The sequence below is a fragment of the Neolamprologus multifasciatus genome, chromosome 18 (assembly GCF_963576455.1).
Source record: "Neolamprologus multifasciatus chromosome 18, fNeoMul1.2, whole genome shotgun sequence".
Lineage (NCBI taxonomy): Eukaryota > Metazoa > Chordata > Actinopteri > Cichliformes > Cichlidae > Neolamprologus > Neolamprologus multifasciatus.
In genome coordinates, this window is record NC_140456.1 from 24,845,513 (window position 1) to 24,869,192 (window position 23,680).

The 23,680-nt window shown below is 43.7% G+C and overlaps 2 protein-coding genes across 2 annotated transcripts in view; both read left to right on the forward strand.

Annotated features, from left to right (window-relative positions):
* Positions 1 to 14,086, forward strand: part of LOC146498039 (polyamine-transporting ATPase 13A3-like) — a 34,519-nt gene extending 20,433 nt beyond the window's left edge. Inside the window, 12 exon segments of the mRNA XM_085139346.1 lie at positions 1,221 to 1,352; positions 1,456 to 1,535; positions 1,623 to 1,665; positions 2,102 to 2,211; positions 2,315 to 2,411; positions 2,746 to 2,818; positions 2,917 to 3,094; positions 3,724 to 3,905; positions 4,077 to 4,165; positions 4,341 to 4,421; positions 4,679 to 4,774; positions 5,845 to 14,086. Coding sequence (XP_084995472.1) covers positions 1,221 to 1,352; positions 1,456 to 1,535; positions 1,623 to 1,665; positions 2,102 to 2,211; positions 2,315 to 2,411; positions 2,746 to 2,818; positions 2,917 to 3,094; positions 3,724 to 3,905; positions 4,077 to 4,165; positions 4,341 to 4,421; positions 4,679 to 4,774; positions 5,845 to 6,084 — 1,401 coding nt within the window. The 3' untranslated portion in view covers positions 6,085 to 14,086.
* Positions 14,087 to 15,279: 1,193 nt separating this feature from the next.
* Positions 15,280 to 17,145, forward strand: LOC146498040 (transcription factor HES-1-B-like). Its single transcript, XM_085139368.1, has 4 exons — positions 15,280 to 15,649; positions 15,738 to 15,833; positions 15,930 to 16,017; positions 16,225 to 17,145. The coding sequence occupies exons 1-4, from the start codon at positions 15,542 to 15,544 to the stop codon at positions 16,674 to 16,676; spliced, it is 744 nt and encodes a 247-aa protein (XP_084995494.1). The 5' UTR covers positions 15,280 to 15,541; the 3' UTR covers positions 16,677 to 17,145.
* The last annotated feature ends 6,535 nt before the right edge of the window (positions 17,146 to 23,680 follow it).

Below are 23,680 nucleotides of genomic sequence, written 5' to 3' on the forward strand. Positions count from 1 at the left end.
TCTTCTCTTTCCTCAAATCTTAAGGCAGGAATATCAAACTCATTTACATACAGCCCATCTTATGTGGTCTAGACCAGTAAAACTGCCCTTTCTGTCGGTGTAAAGACAGCTGCTTGCAAAAGTATTAATGTATTGAACTTTCCCACATTTTGTCACATTACAGCCACAAACATGAATCAATTTTATTGGAATTCCACGTGAGAGACCAATACAAAGTGGCGTACATGTGCGAAGTGGAGCGAAAATCATACATGATACCAAACATTTTTTACAAATAAATAACTGAAAAGGGGGGTGTGCGTAATTATTCAGCCCCCTGAGTCAATACTTTGTAGAACCACCTTTTGCTGCAATTCCAGCTGCCAGTCTTTTAGGGTATGTCTCTACCAGATTTGCACATCTAGAGACTGAAATCTTTGCCCATTCTTCTTTGCAAAACAGCTCCAGCTCAGTCAGATTAGATGGACAGCGTTTGTGAACAGCAGTTTTCAGTATTTTTATCTGTAACTTAACTACTTTTCCAAAGCCTTCCAGAGGGCCGGCTGAAGGCTTTGCTGGGCTGATTCTGGCCCCCAGGCCTTATGTTGACACCCCTGTTTTATTGCACACCATTCTGAGACATTAAAAGCTTTCAGCTATTAGCTCTTTGGCATTCATTTTTGGTTAGTGCAAAAATACAATTTTACGCCTGTCAAACTGTTTTCGTTGCCATTTTTCATAGATTGAACAAATTATGTGTTTTTGTGACAGGCTGTTGGTAACAAAGTGCTTCAAGATACAAATATTACAGGAAGGTCTGGCTCCTTGGAAGCAACCATTAAAAGCATTGACGTGTGTGTCGAGACACTTTCATGGTACTGTAATTCAAGGAAAACAACACATGCCTGGACAGATGATTTACCTTCTCTTGTTAAGGCTGGTTTTTAAATACTGTTCCAAATCCTGTTCAACCACTCTGCTGTTTGCAGTAGGTTTGACACCTACATGTTGAGGCATCTCTTTACTTTTACAGTATTTTTGCCTTTGAGTTCATATAGAATGAAAGAACTGAAACATTTGTCAGTGCAGAGCTCGTTTTATACATTTATACATTTTTCAGTCGTTCAGTTGCATGAATCACTTTAGGTAAAAAAAAAAAGGTTTGTTTGGCTTAAATCTGATATTTTATTCTCCACATAAAATAGTACCATGGTATGACTGGCTCATCTTTACTCCTTCAGATTGTGGAGATCGAGCTGGATGAAGGGACCTGGGATGGGGAGGTTTCTCAGCAGGAGCAAAGTTATCACTTCGCTGTAAGCGGCAAGGCCTTCGCTGTCATCATTGAATACTTTCCCCAGCTGGTCAAGAAGGTACAGGGATAAACACCCACGTACTCTTTGTCTGTTACTTGGTCCACTTTGAACATGTGTAAAGCTGTGTAATTCTCCTTTTCCCCTCATGGTGGCACTGCAGCTTGTGCTGAGAGCCACCGTGTTTGCTCGCATGGCTCCAGACCAGAAGACTCAGCTGGTGGAAGTCCTGCAGAGCATGGAGTGAGTCGCTCCTCCGTTTTGTGGTTTTGCGTTTAATCCGTTTCATGCCACCCGTGTGTGTCTTCACGTGTTTTATTTATCTTCCAGTTACACCGTTGGGATGTGTGGCGATGGTGCTAATGACTGTGGAGTAAGTCTGAGTCAGCTTTATAATAAAAAATGATTATTTTTCATCGTCTCTTATGCTTTTTTGCAAAAACAAACTGAAACACTGTAGCCTCTTAAAGCTGAACAAGAGGCTACAGGTGGTATAAAGCAACCTGCATATCACATACTTGGACTAAGTGTAAAGTAAACCACATGTATGCATGCTTTAAAAGCATTTATGTAGGTTTACATTTTACTTGCAGTCATGGTTCCTTTTGACTTTGCGGTGTTTTGTTTTTTCCACGGTGCCCACAGCAGTAGTTTCCTTAAATATTTTATGTACTGACACACAGTAATTGATCTATTTGATGTATTGATGAATAAGTTACTCTTATCAAACTGAGTTTTTTACCTCTGGGTTTGAGTAACGCTGCAAAACCAAAGTGAGCTATATTAATTTAGTCCTCTCTCCCTCTCAGGCGCTGAAGAGAGCTCACAGCGGGATTTCTCTGTCAGAGCTGGAGGCGTCAGTTGCGTCACCCTTCACCTCCTCTACCTCAAACATCTCCTGCGTCCCCAACCTAATCAGGTAAAGGAGTAAATGTATCTCACAGCTTTATTCACACTCTGAGAGCATCTTCAGCTGAGAACAGCTTTCATTTGAACTCTAAATCCTGTGTTTCCTTCTAAAGGGAGGGACGGGCCGCCCTCATAACATCGTTCTGCGTGTTTAAGTTCATGGCTCTCTACAGCATCATCCAGTTCATCAGTGTCATCCTGCTCTACTCGGTGAATAGATATTTGTCCTTCCAAATTTTTTCTCTTTGTCACCTGCTGGGAAAACATTGTGTCATTTGAGACACCATGAATAAAATGGGGGGAAGGGTCCCAAACAGGAATGTATACCATATCAAACTTTGATACGGTTCCCACAAGTTGCGTCTTTAAAAAGAAGTTTAGGTGAAACAAAGGAACGTGACAGCAAAGTGACGCGCCGCTGCTGGGAAAAGGATGACAATGACACAGTGTGACACAGGAATGTAGGTTAGCTCTAAAGTCAGCGAGTGTCAGCTGAGATTATAGAGCCATTAATTTGTCGCTGTGTGATCTTTTGATATTTTAGGTTCTCAGCAACTTGGGAGACTTCCAGTTTCTCTTCATTGACCTCATCATCATTCTCACCATTGCCTTTACAAGTGAGCAGCGTGGCGACGAGCACCAAATTATTATTATTATTTTTTTTCCAGTCAGCGTTCAAATAACAGCTCTCTAATGACTATATCCTCTCTGTCAGTGAGTCTAAACCCAGCCTGGAAGGAGCTGGTGTGGCGTCGCCCGCCATCCAGTCTGATCTCAGGCCAGCTGCTCTTCTCAGTCCTGACCCAGATCCTCACCTGCCTGGTCTTCCAGGTCCTGGCTTTTCTCCTGGTACGACAGCAGAGCTGGTACGAGACATGGACGCCTCAGTCAGAGTGAGTAATGTAGATTTATTTATTTAGTTTAGTTTGCCTTGTAATTGGAAGGTTGCTGGTTTGAGCCCCGGCTTGGACAGTCTCGGTCGTTGTGTCCTTGGGCAAGACACTTCACCCGTTGCCTACTGGTGGTGGTCAGAGGGCCCGGTGGCGCCAGTGTTCGGCAGCCTCGCCTCTGTCAGTGCGCCCCAGGGTGGCTACAGTGTAGCTTGCCATCACCAGTGTGTGAATGTGTGTGTGAATGTGTGGATGACTGGATGTGTAAAGCCCCAAAACGACTAGTAAAGCGCTATACAAATACAGACCATTTACCATTTATTTTTTTAACATATTGGTCTGTTAGGATTATTAATGTGGTGATGACATGTGCTTAAAAAGCAAAAATCTGCCCAATATTTCTTTCAGACACACTAAACATAAACCGATTTCTCTAACAGTTGTTATGTGAAGCTCTTTATTTACTGCTCAAGTTGGTGGCGTGCTGTTTAATATCAGCTGGTTACAGAAAAGAACAGAGAAGTTTGAAACATTTGCTTTTCACTTGCCTTTATCGTGTTTGATTCTTGCATTATTAGTTTGTAAAAGGAGACATTTGTCCTCATTTTCTGCATTTTTCTCTTTTCCTGCAGCGCCTGTAATGTTTCCAGGTCCATCTTCTCTCTCAGAGTTAACGTAACTGATCCTCAAAACCATAAAAACATCAGGAACTATGAGAACACGTCCCTCTTCTACATCTCCACCTTCCAGTATTTAGCTGTGGCGATCGTTTTTTCCAAGGGAAAACCCTTCAGACAACCAAGCTACAAGAACTGTAAGGCTAAGACTGTTTTCTCAGCGATGCGTCTTTCAAATTTTAAGGAAACACAAATACACTTTTTAAGCTTTAAAAAGACAGAAAAGGAGTTTAAAAACAGTCACGACTTAGAAATTTCCCTGTATCTCACATATAAATTGATAAAGATTGTAACTTTTCTTCCACGAGGGCTGTTCATGCTGACCTGCATCGGTCTGTACACTTTTCTCCTCCTCATCATGCTGCATCCCTTCCCTGCTGTTGACAACTTCCTGCAGGTAAACTTTGTTTCTCTCATTTTCTCCGCGTGTTACTGTCACACCACAGGCTTTAAGTTGCCTCGTGTTGGGACCGAAAAAGAGAAACATCTGCGCAAAAGCGTGAATGTCTGAGATGTTGCATTGGCTCAGAGGTGCCGCACTCACCGCTCTCCATCCTCTCCTGCCTCCCCAGATCGTGTGTGTTCCCCATGACTGGCGTGTCACTCTGGTCATCATTATGATCGGTAATGCGGCTGCTTCTTTCTTGTTGGAGGTACGGCTCAGAAACCACCACACCCTGCCTGCTTGCTGTGATTGAGCTCCTTTTAAAATTGCAAACTGTGATTTGCATGCTTTAATTTAGTTAATTTTGCATGTGATTTCTTGCTTTCTTTCTTACTGAGTAAGTGTCGGTGGTGCATCACTGCTAAGTAATGAAATCAGTGAATCATTTTTTTCTCCATTTAAGATGTTTTCGACTTTCTGATTTTCATAATCAGCTGATTCTCAAGTTCCTGAAATCTTCCATAGATTTTGATCCTTGACATCATCTTGTGGAGGCTAGTTTTCAGAGGCAATCACAGGGCATGTCGCCCCGCAGAGTCCTCCTCTGCTCACACGCCGCAGGTTGGGAAGCTTTTCACTACACTTTCTGTTCTTTCACTGTGTAGACAGTAGCATGTTATCCTTAACCTCGATTCTCCTGATTTTTATTTTCTTCTCATTTTACAACAATAACACAGATTACATAGCCAACAAATAGTTAACATTTACACTATTGAGCAGGTCATGAATGACCAAGTCTAGCTCATTCTATGAACCCATCAGCTTGAAGCTCTTTTTCCAGTCACCAATGGTTATGTCTTATTGGGGCCATTGTAGACTTAAACACATAAATATGGGGCTGGGAGTGTTGGTAATATTGAATCAATTTTAATCCATGATTAAATCCATAAATTCACAAAAAAGTGACAGAAAATGACACATTGGAGAAATACATCACTATTTAGACTGCAAGACTGTCTAAATCTAATCACAACACAGACTGCAGTGTACAATCTGAGTTACGAATACTTTCTAACTTGAGCCCACAAAGTTCATAAGCATGTGGACTTTTAAAAAACATCACCATGCACTGTGTCTGTTCAGAAGAACATAGGATAGATGAGGTGATGGATTTCACACTTGAGGAACTACAAGAGTAATCAAAACTGCCACTGGCCTCATACGTTTGGGGTGCTTTCTCTGTTTGTGCTGTGAAGAGGTCAAAATTATACATATTATACTGTCTCAGAACTTAAATTTGTTTCTCATGAATTTAGTTTTTCTTCCAATAAATTTGTCACTTTAATCTGTGAGGATATGTCAGTTTTTTTTTTCTTTTAAATTTTATGGCTTTTATGTTGAAGTTTGTTACCATTGGTGTTACCATCCATTAAGACATGTGAGGGATGCGGTGGAACAAGGTATTGACTGACTGTTTTGGAGAACCGTCTGAACAGCTGTAAACCTCAACTGTTACTTTCTTGCGTTTCAGATTCTTGTCATCTGTTTTTTTTTTTCCTTGGATTTAATCAAATGCGTTGCTCACTTTGCAATGTTTGTGTGCAGAAAATCTGATCCTGCGATTTCAGTATCTGAGAAATATGATATAATTATAGCTAACTGAGTAGTTATTTTCCACCTTACATGTTCAGGTGGCCAATGATCGCTGGGCTTCGTCCGTCCTCTCCTGGTTGTTCTGTCGGAGACACAAGGCACCAAGGGCGCTGTATATGCAGCTGGCTCTGGAGCTGCAGGAAGGCAGTGAGTGGCCCCCCCAACCCTCCGCTGTCACCTATGCCAGTGACCTAAAATCCAGCATCTCTGACCTCAATGTGACTGCCAACCAAAACTCAACACAGGCTAAACCTGAAGCTTCCCTAAAGCTTGTATGATGGTTTAATTCACCTCCTCAAAATGGACAAACACCGTGTACTTCTATTGTAGCCGTACTGTCGTATCTCGCTGCTGAAACTTGAGCCAGAGGATTATTAAAGGAAAAGCTTGGCATTATTTGTTTTCTTGGGAAATGTTCAATGTGTCATTAAATTTAGCCTAGCACCAAGCCTGGAAACGGGGGGAATAGCTACCTTAGCAAAGATGCTACCTAGGGCCCCATGAGGGGTCACTGTGGGCAGTCACATGGGCCACAGTGTCTGAGAACCAGTATGAAATGTAGGACGCATCGGGGCCCCGAACTGTAGAGCAGAGTGTGGGCTTACTCACTGCAGGCCTTTAATGGGCCACACAGTTGGTTCGTCTCTGCACATAGTACTGGCTGCCCCACTGGGGCCTAACTGTACCTGACAGTGCAGGTATATGCCATACATACAGTGTTTCCCAAGGTAGGCTGCAAAACTGGGCCCCTGTGTGCTCTATCAGATACTGAGATATGATATTATAACTCAGTGAGTACATATTTTCCACCTCACATGCAACAAACTGGAGTGAAGAGTGGACCCGAATGTCACTCAAACAAAAAAACAACAAACTACTTAGGGGGTCGCCACAACAGGCAGTTGCTCATATTTAATTTGGCAGATTTTTTACACCACTTTCCTGAAGTCCATTCCATATCAACAACATCCAGCCATTGCAATTTTGCCTTTGGACTACCAGAGTTTTATATGGGCTATGTGTTACCAGAGAAGACCCTTATGGAGACTCAAAAGGGAAAACTGCTATGGGCTGCTCTTAGGCTTTCTTTAAGGAAGCTCAAAACATGCATGTGTGGTTTTTCCTGCCCTTTTCCTTTGTTGGGCATCCTGTCTCTGTGCAAAGCTAGGCTCTAATAGGCATTCCCTCTTGTTGCTACACTTGGTGTTAAGCTAATATTAATTGCTGGTTGCTGTGCAGGCATGGTACTGGTATTGTCTTGTAGTGCCAACCGTTAGTAGCTTAAAAGAAAATCAAGTACTGCTCTGGACACTAGACACTGGGAATGGTCAGATTAATCTTTCCATTGTTTTGAGTTTTTTCATTATGCCCCACTCTTTGAAATATCTGAAAGTCTGACACTGAACAAAAGATCAGCTCTATCACATGGATACACTGCCCTCCCGCTGTTTTTACCATTCAGTTACATTGCTGCTGGTAGAACTTCAAAGCTGTACAAATTCAAAGAAACTTTCAAAGAGATGTGAGAGATTTAATGCCTGTTTATGGGCGTAAATGGTACTTTCCGATTTCTGAGGCAGAAAACATTCCACTGTTGGATTTTTTAGGTCTTTTTTAGTTGCTTTGCCTGAATTTCTTCCTGTGGAAGTGAAAAGCAGAAAAATATCAGTTGAAATTCTTTTTATTGCCTATAAATGTGGGTGTGATAGTTTGCATTTCATCATTTAACATCACAAAGGTACTGAAGAGTAATAATGTTTTGATTAATTAATCAAACCCAATCATTAAAACACTTGCTGCTATAAAATGTTTTAACAGTTAATTTTAATGTCTAATTTTGTAAACAAATATATTTTAAGCAGTTTTAAAATGTAATTTTAAATTATGTGAAGAAATGTTCTTTCTTAATGCAAAACAGAACATTTTTAACAGAAACTGTAACACGTTTGTGCTTTCTTTCTTATCTGGATCATGCAAAAAAAAAAAAGGTTTTGTGTTTGCTCTGCAGAACTTCCATTTCAATTTGCAATAAATCTGTATCTGAAGCCACTCTTGCGTGCGTCGTGGGGGGCTGACCTTGGTCACACTTTTTCAGCCTAGACTTACTGATCAATTATGGGCTTTCCCAGCCTCCTCGCTGCCTGGCATATGGGCGCTTAAAGGCGCCAGAGTGGAGGAGAAAGAGGGGTATCATTTCATGTGGAGATCAGGGCCTATAGGCAGTGAATGGGTGGATTTAGAGGAGACTGTGAATGAGAGAAGGGGGTCCTCGCTTGTACCAAAAAAAAAAAGAGAAAAGAATCTCCCACAGATCAGGGGAAGAGCCTTTTTGGGAATATTCATGATGAGGATGAGGAGGCATCATGAATTCATGTGTGTCTGTGAATCCCGCGGATCATCTTTTCGGTAAACACGATGTCCACACAGCCGGGATGTCGTGCTTTCTGTCTGTGTTTGCGATGTAGTTTCGTGGATAGTGTTGCCTCTCCACAAAGCAATATGGGTTTTTGTGTACTCTCTGCTGTATTCCTTTTGTATCAGTAGAGGAACAGATGGAGAGTGGTAGAAAGACATAAAGAAGCTAAAACACACAGTCTTTCTTCCTCACAGCTAGCTACTCGCTGAAAAAGGTTTTCTCAAGCTTGCACTCAGACGTGCGCTATTTCAAGCATTTTAGACTTTTTCTCCCCCCCCCCCACCCACACGTTTTTTTTTTTTTCTTTTTCTTTTGGTGTTGTGTATTTCCAAGACGTGGGCCCGTGTACACAGTCTGTCTGCTGATTGTAACCGTGTCTGCTCAGGATATTTTGCATAGTAACGGCCCCCAAAGGCACACTTTTCTCCACCACAAGTTGTTCTTTTAGGTGTTACGCATGTTTTTGCACATCACTGTCCTGCAGTTTCTTCAACGTTGCTGGACCCCCTTAAGACCCTTGATTAATACTCGGGACACAAGGCCAACCTGATGCTTGCTTACTTACGCCTGGCCTCATTTTACAGATGACACAAAGGCTCCCATGTTCGGTAAAAGGTCCGTGACCCACCAGACGGTCACAAAGCCCTTCTCCTCCCTCATGTCACCTAAGCATGGGTTCCCTCACTGGGCCTTGGTGGCGTTCCTGTCCCCCCCTTCCTTTATCAGTCCTTCCAGGCCTGAATGGGCTCTGTGGTTGGTCAATAAATTCAGTGATTCAGGGGGTGGACAGTTGCAGCCGTGTTAACGTTTGTTCACAGGCTTGTCGGAGGGATGGGCCCCGCCCCACGGCCCTTTGTCTCCTGTGGTCTCTCATCAGGTTAGAAGTCAATGGAGGGCCTTGTGCGGAGGTGGCAGGGGCATGGATGGAGCCGCCTCTCACATGGCGTTCACACAGGGGGAGGACCGGTTTGGATCACTGCGACACTTGTTAGAGTGAGGCCGCACAACATTTGCCGGGGTTGCTCTCCCTGAAGGCGCTTTAAACAAACTAATGGTTAGAGGCTGCAGAGTTGCACAGGGGTAAGATGATCTGCACTCGGAGGCCTGCGGTGGCCAAACTGAAAAGGAGCGCACAAGTGTATCTTACAATCTCCATTTACAGATCTGACTGAGAGCAAAAAGAGGTCAGGCCTTCATTTACGGTGACACTATTTAAATTTGGACTAGAATGGAACCAATGCATTTCAGTGGCCCCTGAAGGTGCCACAGTGTTGCTGAGTTATGGCCGTTTTCTCAGGCTCAGCTGGGCCGAAGCATGGGAACAGACACAAACGGGAGAAAAGGGAGACAGAGAGCCATAGATAGAGCAAGACACAAACAGTGGAGGGCTTTAGGAGACAGAAAACAGTGGACAGAAAAAGACGCACTGTGACTGAAGAGGGACTTAGAGGCATGACTGAGGCCTAACTGTCATGAGAAGATGAGAGTTGCCATGGCCACCCAGGAGCCACCCAGCAAGCATGTGAGCAGGGGAGACTCGGGGGCCAGGGGCCTGGGCCCGGGCTGGTGGATCACATGCACTAACCAGGGATTATGTGCATAAGTGATGAGTGCTAAGCCGGCAGGTGAAGAAGGGAGGCCCGGCGACAAGGAGCGGGCCATCCCTCAGGACGGCTCCCTCTGTAAAGAGCAGGGACTTTTTTTTGCCAAGTGAGGCTGATCTGCTGTGTGAAGGAGACTCAGCCAGAGGTCCTCGAGTGCTGAAAGGGCATCCCCCAGGCTGCTTTCACAGCATAAGTGGCCAAAACGCTGGTCTTGTGAGTCATCTTGAGTGGCAAGAATGGGGCATCTTCACATTCATAAATCCCAACACAAACACACTCATGGATATAGACTAAGCTTGGGTGAGGATAAGCGCCACATGGTGGGACAGCAGCAGGGCTCTTCTTGAGGGACGCTTTTTGATTGTTGCAAATATTAAAAGAACAGATCACTCAACACACAAACAGAACAAAAAAAGATCCAATTTAACCCCTAGCTAAGTTTATTTTACGGTATATTTATAGACAAGACGCTCTTTTTCTCGGCAGGATCAGAAGGTTCACAAGTTGCTTTACTGCAGCGAATCAGCGCTCATGATATCAATGGCCTTACAGGAATGTGTTTGAACCATGATGGCACAAAGAAATCACATTCCCAAAGATTCCACGGAGAGAAAACAGTTCACCAATCTACCCCCAGTACCTTTTCAAGACGGTGGTATCCCTGAACATATTAACATGTAAATACACTTAGATACTTTGACAATGCACTGAAATGCATATAATCTACATGCTAACTAGCGCTTTAAAGAGTTTCCACTGCTGAATGTGGTTTAGGCAACACTTTCATGTCTGGGTTTTAAAAATTAAATGTGAGGCCTCTTTTAGAATTTCTCAAAGCGGTTTTCAATTTGATGAGGGATAAGGCGATGACTGGGTTTCCCTTTCAAAGGGGGAGACCCAGATTTCAATAAGACTTCAGTCTCCTTGCCTTTGGCTTCAAGTTGAAGATCTAAATGATGGCTTTTTCTTTTATAAGAAGAAGAAGAAGAAACCCTATGTTAGGTAACAGATGGCAGGTTGTTGTGCTAAAATACCAGTTGCTATGCTCCCCCTTTTCCTCCGCAGCTTCACTTGCCATAGCTAAGCATCCCAGCAGAAGCTGGTGTACTGACTTGGAATAAGCTGACTTGAAACTGCTCAGGTTGTTGTTGACAAACATGAGCCTAGATGAGTCTGCTAATCTCCTGGTCCTTTATCCGCTCTTTATTGCCGTATAAACAGGGCTGAATACACCAAAAAAACTAAACCTCTGTTTGCAGCCTTCTCTTATCTCACGCAGGGTTTAATCTGATGCCCTCTCCCTCTTTTTACATCTCTGCCTCGGCTAAATCTGCTAAATTCAGCCATATTTTTGATTCAGCACATCACCATGACAACCGGTTATTTCCCATCCCGGAGAAGCCGCCCCCCACCTCACTCCCATGCTCCTCTTCTCCATTGATACTGCTACCTCCCCCTACCCCTTCCTTTTTTTTGTCCAAATAAAACAAAGCAAAGAGTGAATGCTCTCTGAGGTAGGTAAATGTATTCAGTGACATCAGCCAGGACTAGTCTATTCTGCTGGATTCCTGTACCACTTGTTTCCAGCCTTGTCTGGGGGCTGGACACTCTGTTGGCCCCATTGTCCCACGTGTATTACACACAGGCCTGCAATTAATGGAAGCCTTGTCTAAGGCCTCTGGAGCAGAAACTGCTGTTGGGGAGGGGGACAATAGGCGGGCCGAGCCGGGGCTGGGAGTCGCAAAGGGTGGGAGGGCCTCCCCCTCCCTTCTTCTTTAAGGGGGAATTCAAAGGCCGAAGAAGGGACGGAGAGTATGCTGAGCACTGGATGAGATGTTTAAGCGATCCCTTCTGTCTGTGCCCTCCCCTCCTGGCTTGAGATGTTTTCATGCCAGCAGTTGAAAGGGAATCTTTGCAGTATTTGATGATGAGGATGGTCATTTCACTGCCCACACAGAGGTGGCGGCTGGGTGGAGGAGGAATCACGGCCGCAGCCTTCAGGTGAAGATGGGAGAGGAGTGTGACTGCTGCCCGCTTTCTAACCTCTACCTACAAAGACATTTCATCCATACGTGACTTTTAATCACTTTTACTGTTGTTATCTTAATGCTTTACATGTGCTGAGAAAAGAATCGCTGCTATGTTTTGTGCTGATCGTGGTATAAATCTCTGGACAGGGGACAGCTTCACATGCCAGAGCTATATCTTTATAGAGAGGTTAAACTGCTGGACTTAAAGCATGTTTGAAATTATGTTGTGAATGAAACAATGTTTTAAGGAAACATGGGAGGGAAAAAAGTTGTTTGTGCAGGTAAAGATAACTCTATACTTGTGTCATAGGGTGTAATTAGCTACATCCTCTAATTGAAAAGGAGGCAAATCTTCCTGAAGGCAAAGGCTATTGATCATAAGTAGTATTTCATTACATTCATTCTTCTTGTATGATATGTATTAAGTGTTATATTATCTGCTTTCCAAAGAAATCTCGGAAAGTTTGAACATTTCTTAATGTTGGACACTGACCAAACTCCCCTTTGATAAACACCTGACTGAATGATAGCTGGCATAGACATGCTGTGTGTTTGCAAATGTAAACCAAATGTGGTCAAAGTATATAAGAATCAAGAATAATTCATACATTTAAGGCCCTGTTTTCCTCAGCTTGTCACTATCTGTCACGCGTTACACCCGGATAGCTCGGACCGCCCCACCCTAGAGTTCCCACACTGATACAGATCAGGATTGTGCTGTAAACCTAATTTCTACATTGCCATCTGCACAACCGGAGCCTGTTTATGTCCCCCAACAGAGCTGGTAGGATGTAATTTAGTGCTGCACCAAGTGTCTCATCTGCTGCATGCAGAACCTCTTTGTAATTTAGCAGCTTTGAAAGCATTCAGCTACAAGATTAACAGAGCATTTAATGCAAGCAGCCACTCAATCTGATGCTCTGATGTGAGTGTTTGTGTGTCACGGATCAAAAGGTTTTGTGTTTGAGAGCATCTGAACTGTATGTTGTATAACATTTTGTGGAACAAAAATAATCTTCAATAATCTTTCCATAAGGACAAACATGCAACAGCACTCCGCTGACAGCCTGACAATGACTTTATTACTGACAATGAAAGACTGGTTCTACTTCAGGTTTCATTCTGTTATAAGGGAGTTTTTCCTTCCCACTGTTGCCAAGTGCTTACGCGCAGGATTTCGTCTGATTGTTGGCATTTTCTCTGTATTATTGTGGGATCTTTCAAAATAGTCAATAAATATAAAGCATATTTTATAAAGATTTTATATAAATAAAATTGAATTTAACTGAGAGAACTTTCTTTTAATTCTGAGGAATGGGTATAATTAGGTTTATACGAGGTGATCCCAGTCTTGGCTGCAGGTTTGACAATTTCATTTGACTTCACTTGATACCAGCTCGTGTCAGGAAGCCAGTGGTGCTTGAAGTTTGTCTGGCTCACACAGACAGGAAGTCTTGGATGCAAACGATGACCTGCTTCTGGGGTCATTTCACCTCTGAGGACTCTATCTGGAAGGATCGAGCTAACTCCCGATAAAAACCTGGACTAGATAGAGATGTCTCTCAACATATATATTAATGAAACGCGTTACAGATGGCATGTGCACTGACACCAGGAGATGAGTGGTTTATCACAGAGATATTGAGTGTGCTTGCAGGTAAACAATTGCAAATTCAGGACAAGCGCTTACAGGTACCAGAAAATTACAGAAGCTACTTAAATGCCACACAAAATGATAACTGATAAAAATCTGCATAAAATCTCTTGTGAGTGTTTTTATAATACGTGCAGAAATATGATTTATCACAGATATAAGCTTTGAAGGAAAGGATGAGAATGTAACATATTTAAAGATGAATAACAGTCATTAATAGGTATAAATCAGGATTAAGAAAATCAGGACAGAAGGGTAAAAATATCAATTTAGGTGTTGGTTTGTCATAAAACACAAAAGATTGTATTGTTTTTCATCTTCAGAAGGATTTTAAATACGTCTTTACTTTCTGCTTCAAACTCTCTGATAGTAGACACGAGATGTCAGAGGTCAAGGCAGTGAAGACAGCTCAGTGCTTCAGAGATTTTCTTCACTGGACATCAGGCCTGGAGTGTGTCAGAAACTCTTTACTTCAAATTCAGAAGCACTCGGTGAACAACCCCGTCCCACCCCTCCCCAACGAAACTGGGAGTGTGAATGGGAGTGAGATATTCCTCTCAGTACACAAAAACACACGCACAGTCAAATACACATCAAAGTCATTTAACTAGACCGGGAATATCAGACTGTTTTTATGTCATCAGCCACATGCAGCCCACTTTCATTTTAAATGGACCGGAACATTGAAACTCCACTTTCTGTCAGTGTTAGGAAGTTTAACAATAGACTGAATCCCGGAGATATCTTAATATAAGAAAGTCAGTGCCATTTCAACAGCACATGTCAGTTCTTCAGCATGACAAACACACTGTAAAAAACAAACAGATATTTGTATAGTAGACAGTAAATAGGGTCTCCATCCATAGGAAATGCCGTAAAACCTGAAAATCCAGCTAAAAGTTCAACATTTATGCCATAATATTTTTCACATTTTCCTTTGCTGACTGATTCTGGCTTCTGGGCCTTACGGTTAACACCCCTGATCTAGACACATTTTAAAGTAACTAATTTAAATACAAGACGGGAAAACGTAACCTCCTCTCCAATATTTGTTTTAAATTTCAATAATAATGGACGCAATCAACGCTCACCTTCCAAACGAAAAGGTGTAGAGCAAAGACAGTTTAGGCTCAGGAGAAAAGTGCTGACATATAAATGAATGTAATCGGGATTTGTTTTCTTTATTCAAATGATTGCTCTTTTTATAGTTAAACGCACAGACAAACGCCAAGTAAAGAAACATCTTTGAAACCTTTTCTTTTAAAAAAAATATGAAGAGAATAATTAACAGGAAGAAAAGTAAGAGACGCTCGACACAGGAGAGGTCTTATATTAATCTTAAAATTATTAGATTAGTCTAAAGCAAAAAACAAACAAACACTGAATTAATTCGAGGAGAAACGAAATTAAGACAATCAAACTGAAATTAAATGACTACATATTTTAGCTGTAAGTTTTTATCCAGCACAAGAGAGACACAAACAAAGCGAAAAAGCAGCTTTAATTTATGTTTTACAGTCTTGTTTAAAAACAGATAAAACAGCGTGCTGTTTGTTTTACCCCGAGAGCACATCAGTGGCGTCTTTAGTGGAGCGGGACGCCTCATTTGCAGCAGGAGAACTGGTGCTCAGACATTTCTCTCCTCACTCACGCTGTCTTTGTAAAACACTCTTTCAGCATCCTGACAGGTAGCCAATGAGAGCGTCCTGTCGCACGAGCCCGCCGCCTCCCCGGCGCCGTGTCCCGCGCGCTCATTGGACAGACGGCTGAAACCCAGGGAACTCGCACACGAGCCGCTCGCGTGCAGGCCCCAGCTGTATAAAAGAAACCCGAGGAGCCCGTAACAGGAGCGGTCTGGATGTCAGCTTGGCGAGTGGACAGAAGTCGCTTTTGAGCGGTGGTGTTGTCATCGACGAGGATCTCCGACGTCTGCCAGGAGAAGGCGGGACACACTGAACTGGACTTTTTACTGCTGGGTATTCGCAGACCGCTTCTGCTGGTTTTCTTTTACTGAAACCCGCTGAACTGAAGATGCCAGCCGGTACTTTAGAGAGAGCATCTCCGTCCGCTGTGCCTGGCACCCCTACAAGTGGCGACTCCACGCCCGAGAAACCCCGGGCTTTGACAGAGAGCAGAAAGGTCGGTTAAATGAGCTCTTTATACCGGTGTTTAATTGTTTGATATTTATACGAAAAACGGTCTAAACTGCATTCCCCCCTCTTCCAAGTCTTCCAAACCAATCATGGAAAAGCGAAGACGCGCGCGCATCAATGAGAGCTTGGGTCAGCTGAAGACCCTCATCCTGGACGCACTCAAGAAAGACGTAAGGAGACGCACAGGCTAATAATCCAGTTAGATGTAAACATCTGTGAATTAAAAAAGCCAATTTAAAATTTTCAATATTTTTTTTTCTATTTAGAGCTCCAGACACTCTAAACTGGAGAAGGCTGACATCCTTGAGATGACTGTGAAGCACCTCAGGAACCTGCAGCGACTTCAGATGACTGGTATGTAACTGCCATTTCTGGATGTTTACTGGAGAGCACTGAGTCTTGGAGGAGTAACTTTAGACGGCACACATGGCCCATCTTTCTCCAAGATTTATTGCCCAACCCGCATGTATGTTTGCCCTGTAGTATTCATTTCACATGCATCTCTCCATCTATCTATTTATCTGTCTGTCTGTATTTATGCATTTTTCTTTTCTTTTCCAGCTGCTGCAAACACAGACCCCTTCGTTCTGGGTAAATACAGAGCCGGATTCAGTGAGTGTGTAGGAGAAGTCACCCGTTTCCTGTCCACGTGCGAAGGGGTGAACACAGAGGTGAGGACTCGCCTCCTCAGCCACCTGGCAGCCTGCGTGGCCCAAATCAATACACTGAACTTCTATGGACCTCACCTCGGTGCGGTTGGACTTGGACAGACCGGCACACAGATTCCAGTCGCTTCAGTCCCACAGATACCCAGCAAAAGCAATTCGCTCATGCACGCTCCCCCAGAATCGATGAAACTCTATGGAGGCTTCCAAGTGGTGCCCACGCCCGATGGACAGTTTGCGTTTCTCGTGCCCAGTGCAGCCCTCGGACCTCTGACCGCACAGAATGGTCACCACGTGTCACCTGTTGCACCGGCTGTCACCTCAGACTCTGTGTGGAGGCCGTGGTAGGAAGGAGTAGATTTTGAGGAGAAGAGGACTTTCACACTGTAAATCATATTTTTGTATATTTTATACATTTTGTTATTACACTGACGAAACTTTAGACACAGTTATGTTTTTTTATATGGACTATAAAAGTTAATCTGGGCCTCTTTTCTTACTGTGGGGTTTCTATTTTTGATACTGCACAGTTTATTTTGCCTCTGGGCTGAGAAGCTCCCGAAAAGCACTGTATTTTCTGAAATAAATAAAATGGTTTTATGTTTACAGCAATACTTGCAGGATTGGTGACTTTTTCTTTTTCTCCAAAAAATACTTTTACATTACCCATCATACTTGAATGACTTATGATATCAGTGATACTGCAATCCCCTAGTTTAGGGTCCAGTTCAGTCTATGTTGCTTACAGAAAATGCTGATTAATTGCTATACTTATAACTATAAATCATCTCAAAGCAGTCCTCTAAATATAGACCCCCTCCTGTGTGTCGTGTTATCACTTGTCATCCCTTCTGCAGTTAGGAGAAATCTGTTTTCTGCTGGAACTAAATACCTCTCTAAGGTGTGGAACCTGAGAGGCTGTGTTGAATCTAAAAGGCGTGCTGCCAGCCCAGAGAGGAGGGCGTGTTGGCTTCTGCAGACACGCGCAGCCCTGCTTGTGCTGCTGCCAGATGGGAAATCATGTTCAAATAAACTGGAAGACCAGTCGTGATAAGATCCCGGTATTACTCAAGGATTAAATGCGGATTAAATTTCGGAAAATTTGATGCTGTTATTTAAACTTTTTGACAAAGCAGGCTGTGAATGTGTCTGAAACAATTTGATGATGTGAGTACGATGATGTAAAACAGCCTCTCAGCAGCAGCCCTGCAGAGACGCTCCAACCGCTGTGGAGGACAGTTGAAGGCCTGACTGTCCCAGCGTGTGTCCTGAGCGTGGTGCTCGCACAGCGGGCCGCAAGCAGAGCGTGACCAGAGGTCACAGGTGCCCCTCATTCACACTCCCAACACAACGCAGCTCCATCAGCATGTTGCCTTAAATCTGGCAACCCATCAACTGACCTGGGAGCCTGTCACCAAAAGACGGGGCCTCTCTTTGACAGCGTCACACAGTGGCACCTCTGAAGGCAAACACTCACACCATCCATGGTCATTTGACGGCTTCTGATTTCAAATCCATAGAATTTAAAGGGATTTGATCCTAACAGAGAAGCATTTAGATTAACTAAATTTAAGGGACTGAATTTAAATCTGAATTTCTTACTAAATGAACCAAATTAACACGTCTGCCACCCTGTCAAAAACATTAAACTCAACTTGTGCAAACAATTCAGTCGTGTTAAGTTCACATCTCTGTTTTGGCAGAGCTGCAAGAAGATCGACGCTAAGGAGGACTAAAAGACAAAAATAGAGCTGCCCCCTCCTATCAGAGCATCCTTTGAGAACACCCTCGGAAAGACAAAAACAAAGACGGGCCTCTCGGTGGCTCAATGGCTCCTCTCTTTGTGACCCTCTCCATCTTCATAAAGGGCCTTTCCCCTTGTTTATCCAGGAAGAGGTTTTATGGCTGGGAGCGGGGGAGGACCATGCTGTCACTTTCACCGTGCTAAAGAAGGCTTATTGTTGGCTGTTCCCAAAGGTCCTGGTTTTAAAGGCTTTCTGACAACTCTTCAGGCAAAGCTGTGCCATTCAGATAAGACGAGCTCTTAGGTGCTGACAGGTTATCGCTGTGTATATGAGACAGACTCTGTGAAGGGGCTTTGGACAGAGCGGCTTCAATAGATCATGACTCCTGCTGGTGTCTGTGCCTTCATCTCATGTCTCGTCTTATTGTTGCTTATCTGCTGCCCCCCTCCCGAATCAAAACCCCACGTTGTTGCAGTTTCTCCAAAACGCCGTAAAGCATGGACTGGTAAACATGAAGACGGGTAGACCCTGCCCCTATTACTTAGCTCCATGATTGATGACCTCCCCTCAAAATCAGAGTGGCAAAAGTGACAGGTTCCCTGCTTCTCAAAACTGTCTCCCTCTGACACACACCGGAAACCTCCAGCGCCTCCACCTCTGTGGGTGAATCGCCTTACTATTGTTCTTAAGGTTGTTATGGTGTTGATGGGGGTCGAAGTAGTCACCAGTGGTTCACATCAAGGCTAATGAATAGATTATGCGCTCAATATCAATGGTGAATGAACAATACTCTGTCGCTACGCTCCAATTCATCACTTTTTGATTTTGCTGGTTGTTTTTGAAAATCTTAACAACCCAGAGGGGGGGAATTTAGGAAGAATGTCACGCAATAACACAGCAAGGGGAAAATCGATTACTTTGAACCCAGGCAAAGTGACACACGAGTAGTTAGTCCTTTAAAGTCAAATATCAGTTACATCAGATAAAAAGCAACACAAACCCGACAGAACAAGATTATAAAAGCCCACCATAATTCACATGTTTTTAATTTTGTCTATCTCTCTAATGTAACAAGAGCCTTTAATAAGAGTAACTTTCAGTTTACCCCCAAAGTTTGTGCTATTACACAGGAGTTTGCTGTTTCACCATGAGTTTGAACAGAGCCAAAAATACAAATGCACCGTTGAAAAACAAGGACTTTATAGCAAATGGGTATACTGTTAGATTTAGCATATAATGAGCCACGCTGTTAGAGGGAACTCTCAGTAATCCAAGTGCCAAAGAGACCTGAAACAAAATACATGAGCGATGAATCCCATACGGAAAAGATATATATAAATCTTATAAAGTTTCTATCTGTCTTGTGTGAAACTTGTATGAAAAGCATACAAGAGTGAAAACAGATATAAAATCCCTTGAAAAATTATATAATGAAACTTGTATGTTTTGGATACTTACTAAAACAATATATGAAAGTAATGAGAAAGTGGCCACTTTCATGAGTTAAATCATATAAGTTTTTACTATTTCTTTTCCATATGGGATACCACAGCCAGATATCATAGCCAGCACCAAAAATGAAGCTCTTAAAGTGGAGGATGTGGTGCTAAAACAGTGTAAAAAACAGTTGTAAAAGTGATTGTAAAGTGTCTAAATTTGAAGGTATTAGGCAGAAATGTAATAAAGGTGAAGTCAAAGGAGCTTGCAAAGAAAAGCGTCTGGACTTCTTTAAGTTACTTGAAGACGTTTCACCTCTCATCCGAGAAGCTTCTTCAGTTCTAAGGTCAAATGGTGGAGAGTCCCAGATATAAACCTAGTGGGAGTGTCCCCCCACAGAGGGACAAAAGGACCCCCTGATGATCCTCTAATCGCCTGAGCCAAGGTGTGGAACTGGGTGTGGGTCCCAATCAGCCAGAGTTTCGGGTGAGTTCATTGTGAAACCTGGCCCCACCTTATCATGCGAATTCCTGAGGTCAGATGGCCCAGGGTGTGAGTGGGCGTTAAGGCGTCTGGGAAGGGATCTCAAAACTGGATTATAGATGGCAGAGAGTTGGTGTCGTAAACCACCGCCTCTGTTCAAAGATGGTCGCTCACAGTGGACATAGATGGCTTCTTTCACTCCTCTTTCAAACCATCTGTCCTCTCTGTCCAAAATGTGAACATTGGCATCCTCGAAAGAGTGTCCTTTATCCTTAAGATGCAGATGGACAGCTGAGTCTTGTCCTGTGGAGGTGGCTCTTCTGTGTTGTGCCATGCGCTTGTGAAGTGGCTGTTTGGTCTCTCCAATGTAGAGGTCTGGGCATTCCTCGCTGCACTGTACAGCATACACCACATTGTTAAGTCTGTGTTTTGCCGTTTTGTCTTTCGGGTGAACCAGTTTTTGTCTGAGTGTGTTGCTGGGTCTGAAGTACACCGGGATGTCATGCTTGGAGAAAACCCTCCTGAGTTTCTCTGATACACCGGCTACATAGGGGATGACAATGTTGTTGCGTTCACAGACATATTGCCGTACATTTTGGGAGGAACACCCTTCAACTGGTGCGGGAGTATGAAAGGGAATCGAGGAAACTAGCGGATTATAGGAACCATCTCCGTTTCAACCTAAGATGCAGACAAACCAGAGTTGTTCCTAAGAGCCTGCGCCTTGGATCCACTGTCAGGGGATATTGAGCAGACTTGATTCTACAGAGAGCGCAAAGTCAGCTTTTAAGTGAAAGGATAAGACAGGTCCATTTCACTATAGATGCCCTCCAGATCAAGATCAGCCAGACTCTGCAGGAACTGGAAACTCTTCTACCCTCTCCAATCTTAGAAGAGGTTTACAAGTTTGTGGACAAGGCTCAGCGGGCCCAACACTCGAAAGGAAAAGAAAGACAACGCAGGAAATTTCACACCTTGCTTTCAAAAACACACACTTCTCATTCTGAATCTGAACCTACACAACCCATAGAAGAAAACACACCTGAAGACAGTCAGGAGAAATGGGTTAAGAACTTTTCAGACAGGAATCTCACTGAACCTGAAAAGAGAGTATTAGCCAAAGGTCTCAATTTTGCCATTTCTCCACAACAGTTGCCCATAGTGGACCTCATCACAGCCACAGAATCTGCCATACGGATTAATAAATTATCACAGACAGAAGCAGAGCAAATCAGGATGAAAGTCTCAGCCACCCTCTCCAGTGCCAAAGTCCCTCCGTCCAACCTCACAATACAGGAAAAGAAGGCCGTCGCTTCCCTGAGCAAAGACCACAACATCACTGTTTTACCAGCGGATAAGGGAAGATGCACCGTGGTCCTAAACACTACAGATTACCATACAAAGATCACTACTCTCCTCAGTGACAACAATACCTACGAAGCCTTAAAGCGAGACCCCACAAGCAGCTACAAAAAGAAAGTTATAGCTTGCCTTCAAGACTTGGAAAAGGACAAAATCATTGACCGCCTTACTTATCACCGCCTTTACCCAGGGGATGCCATACCCTGCATTTACGGACTTCCAAAAATCCACAAGGAAGCTGTCCCACTCAGACCCATAGTCAGTAGCATAAACTCAGCCACTTATAACATTGCAAAACACCTTGCTACCATCCTTGCTCCTCTCGTGGGGAACACCCCACACCACATCAAGAACTCCACCGACTTCACTGACAAGGTCCAGAAACTTACCCTGGATCCAGATGAAACCATAGTGTCCTTTGATGTAGTCTCTCTCTTCACGTGCATACCCACCACGGAGGCAGTGGAGACTGTCAGAAAACGACTACAAGAAGACAACTCCTTGGAGGACAGGACCAACTTCACACCCGATCAGATTTGCACACTGTTAGACCTCTGCCTTACCACTACATATTTCAAATACAATGAAGGCTATTACAGACAAAAACATGGCTGTGCCATGGGCTCCCCCGTGTCACCTATTGTAGCCAACCTTTACATGGAGGAAGTGGAAAGGAAGGCTCTTGGCTCTTTCAAAGGAAGAGTACCCAGCCACTGGTACAGATATGTAGACGACACCTGGGTCAAAATCAAGACACAAGAAGTGGAATCCTTCACTGCGCACATCAACGCTGTGGATAAAAACATCAAGTTCACCAGGGAAGACACAAAGGATGACTGTTTGCCTTTCCTGGACTGCGCTGTGCACATTGAAGAGAATGGCAACCTCAACATCGAAGTTTACCGGAAGCCCACACACACGGACCAGTACCTCCTGTTTGACTCCCATCACCCTCTGGAACACAAACTTGGAGTAATTAGGACCCTACACCACCGGGCAGAACATGTTCCCTCTAAGCCTGAAGGGAAAAAGAAGGAACACACACATGTAAAGGAAGCACTCAAAACGTGCGGCTATCCTAAATGGGCATTCTTAAAGTCAGCAAAGAGGCACAGAAAAGAAGATCAGACACCAGCGAGGGAGGATAAGAAAGACGCAACAACATTGTCATCCCCTATGTAGCCGGTGTATCAGAGAAACTCAGGAGGGTTTTCTCCAAGCATGACATCCCGGTGTACTTCAGACCCAGCAACACACTCAGACAAAAACTGGTTCACCCGAAAGACAAAACGGCAAAACACAGACTTAACAATGTGGTGTATGCTGTACAGTGCAGCGAGGAATGCCCAGACCTCTACATTGGAGAGACCAAACAGCCATTTCACAAGCGCATGGCACAACACAGAAGAGCCACCTCCACAGGACAAGACTCAGCTGTCCATCTGCATCTTAAGGATAAAGGACACTCTTTCGAGGATGCCAATGTTCACATTTTGGACAGAGAGGACAGATGGTTTGAAAGAGGAGTGAAAGAAGCCATCTATGTCCACTGTGAGCGACCATCTTTGAACAGAGGCGGTGGTTTACGACACCAACTCTCTGCCATCTATAATCCAGTTTTGAGATCCCTTCCCAGACGCCTTAACGCCCACTCACACCCTGGGCCATCTGACCTCAGGAATTCGCATGATAAGGTGGGGCCAGGTTTCACAATGAACTCACCCGAAACTCTGGCTGATTGGGACCCACACCCAGTTCCACACCTTGGCTCAGGCGATTAGAGGATCATCAGGGGGTCCTTTTGTCCCTCTGTGGGGGGACACTCCCACTAGGTTTATATCTGGGACTCTCCACCATTTGACCTTAGAACTGAAGAAGCTTCTCGGATGAGAGGTGAAACGTCTTCAAGTAACTTAAAGAAGTCCAGACGCTTTTCTTTGCAAGCTCCTTTGACTACGATGACCTGGATGACTGAGAAACTTCACAGACATAATAAAGGTGAAATTCTGCTCGGTCCGTAGTTACTGTGAGTCTTCAGTGAGACCATTGTTTATGAGACTTTATTTGGTTATCTGAAGGCCTCAGGTCTCCCTCTTATGTGATCTATTTCATAGATTTATGGAGAAAAATTGTTCACAGTCAATTTGTGGCATTTATAAAACAGGATGTTCTTCACGGTTGTCAATCTGGTTTTAGGTCTCTTAATAACACGGGCAGCATGGTGGCACAGTGGTAAGCACTGTTGCCTCACAGAAAGGAGGTCCACCATCAGGCCAGGGTTTTTCTGTGTGGAGTTTGCATCTCCCAGTGTTTGCGTGGGTTCTC

Bases quoted from the DNA above. Each gene is read 5' to 3' on its own strand.
- LOC146498040 (XM_085139368.1), top strand. From the start codon at position 15,542: ATGCCAGCCGGTACTTTAGAGAGAGCATCTCCGTCCGCTGTGCCTGGC. The intron at 15,650-15,737 runs GTCGGTTAAATG...CCCTCTTCCAAG, and splicing joins CTTTGACAGAGAGCAGAAAG to TCTTCCAAACCAATCATGGA. The intron at 16,018-16,224 runs GTATGTAACTGC...TTTCTTTTCCAG, and splicing joins GCAGCGACTTCAGATGACTG to CTGCTGCAAACACAGACCCC.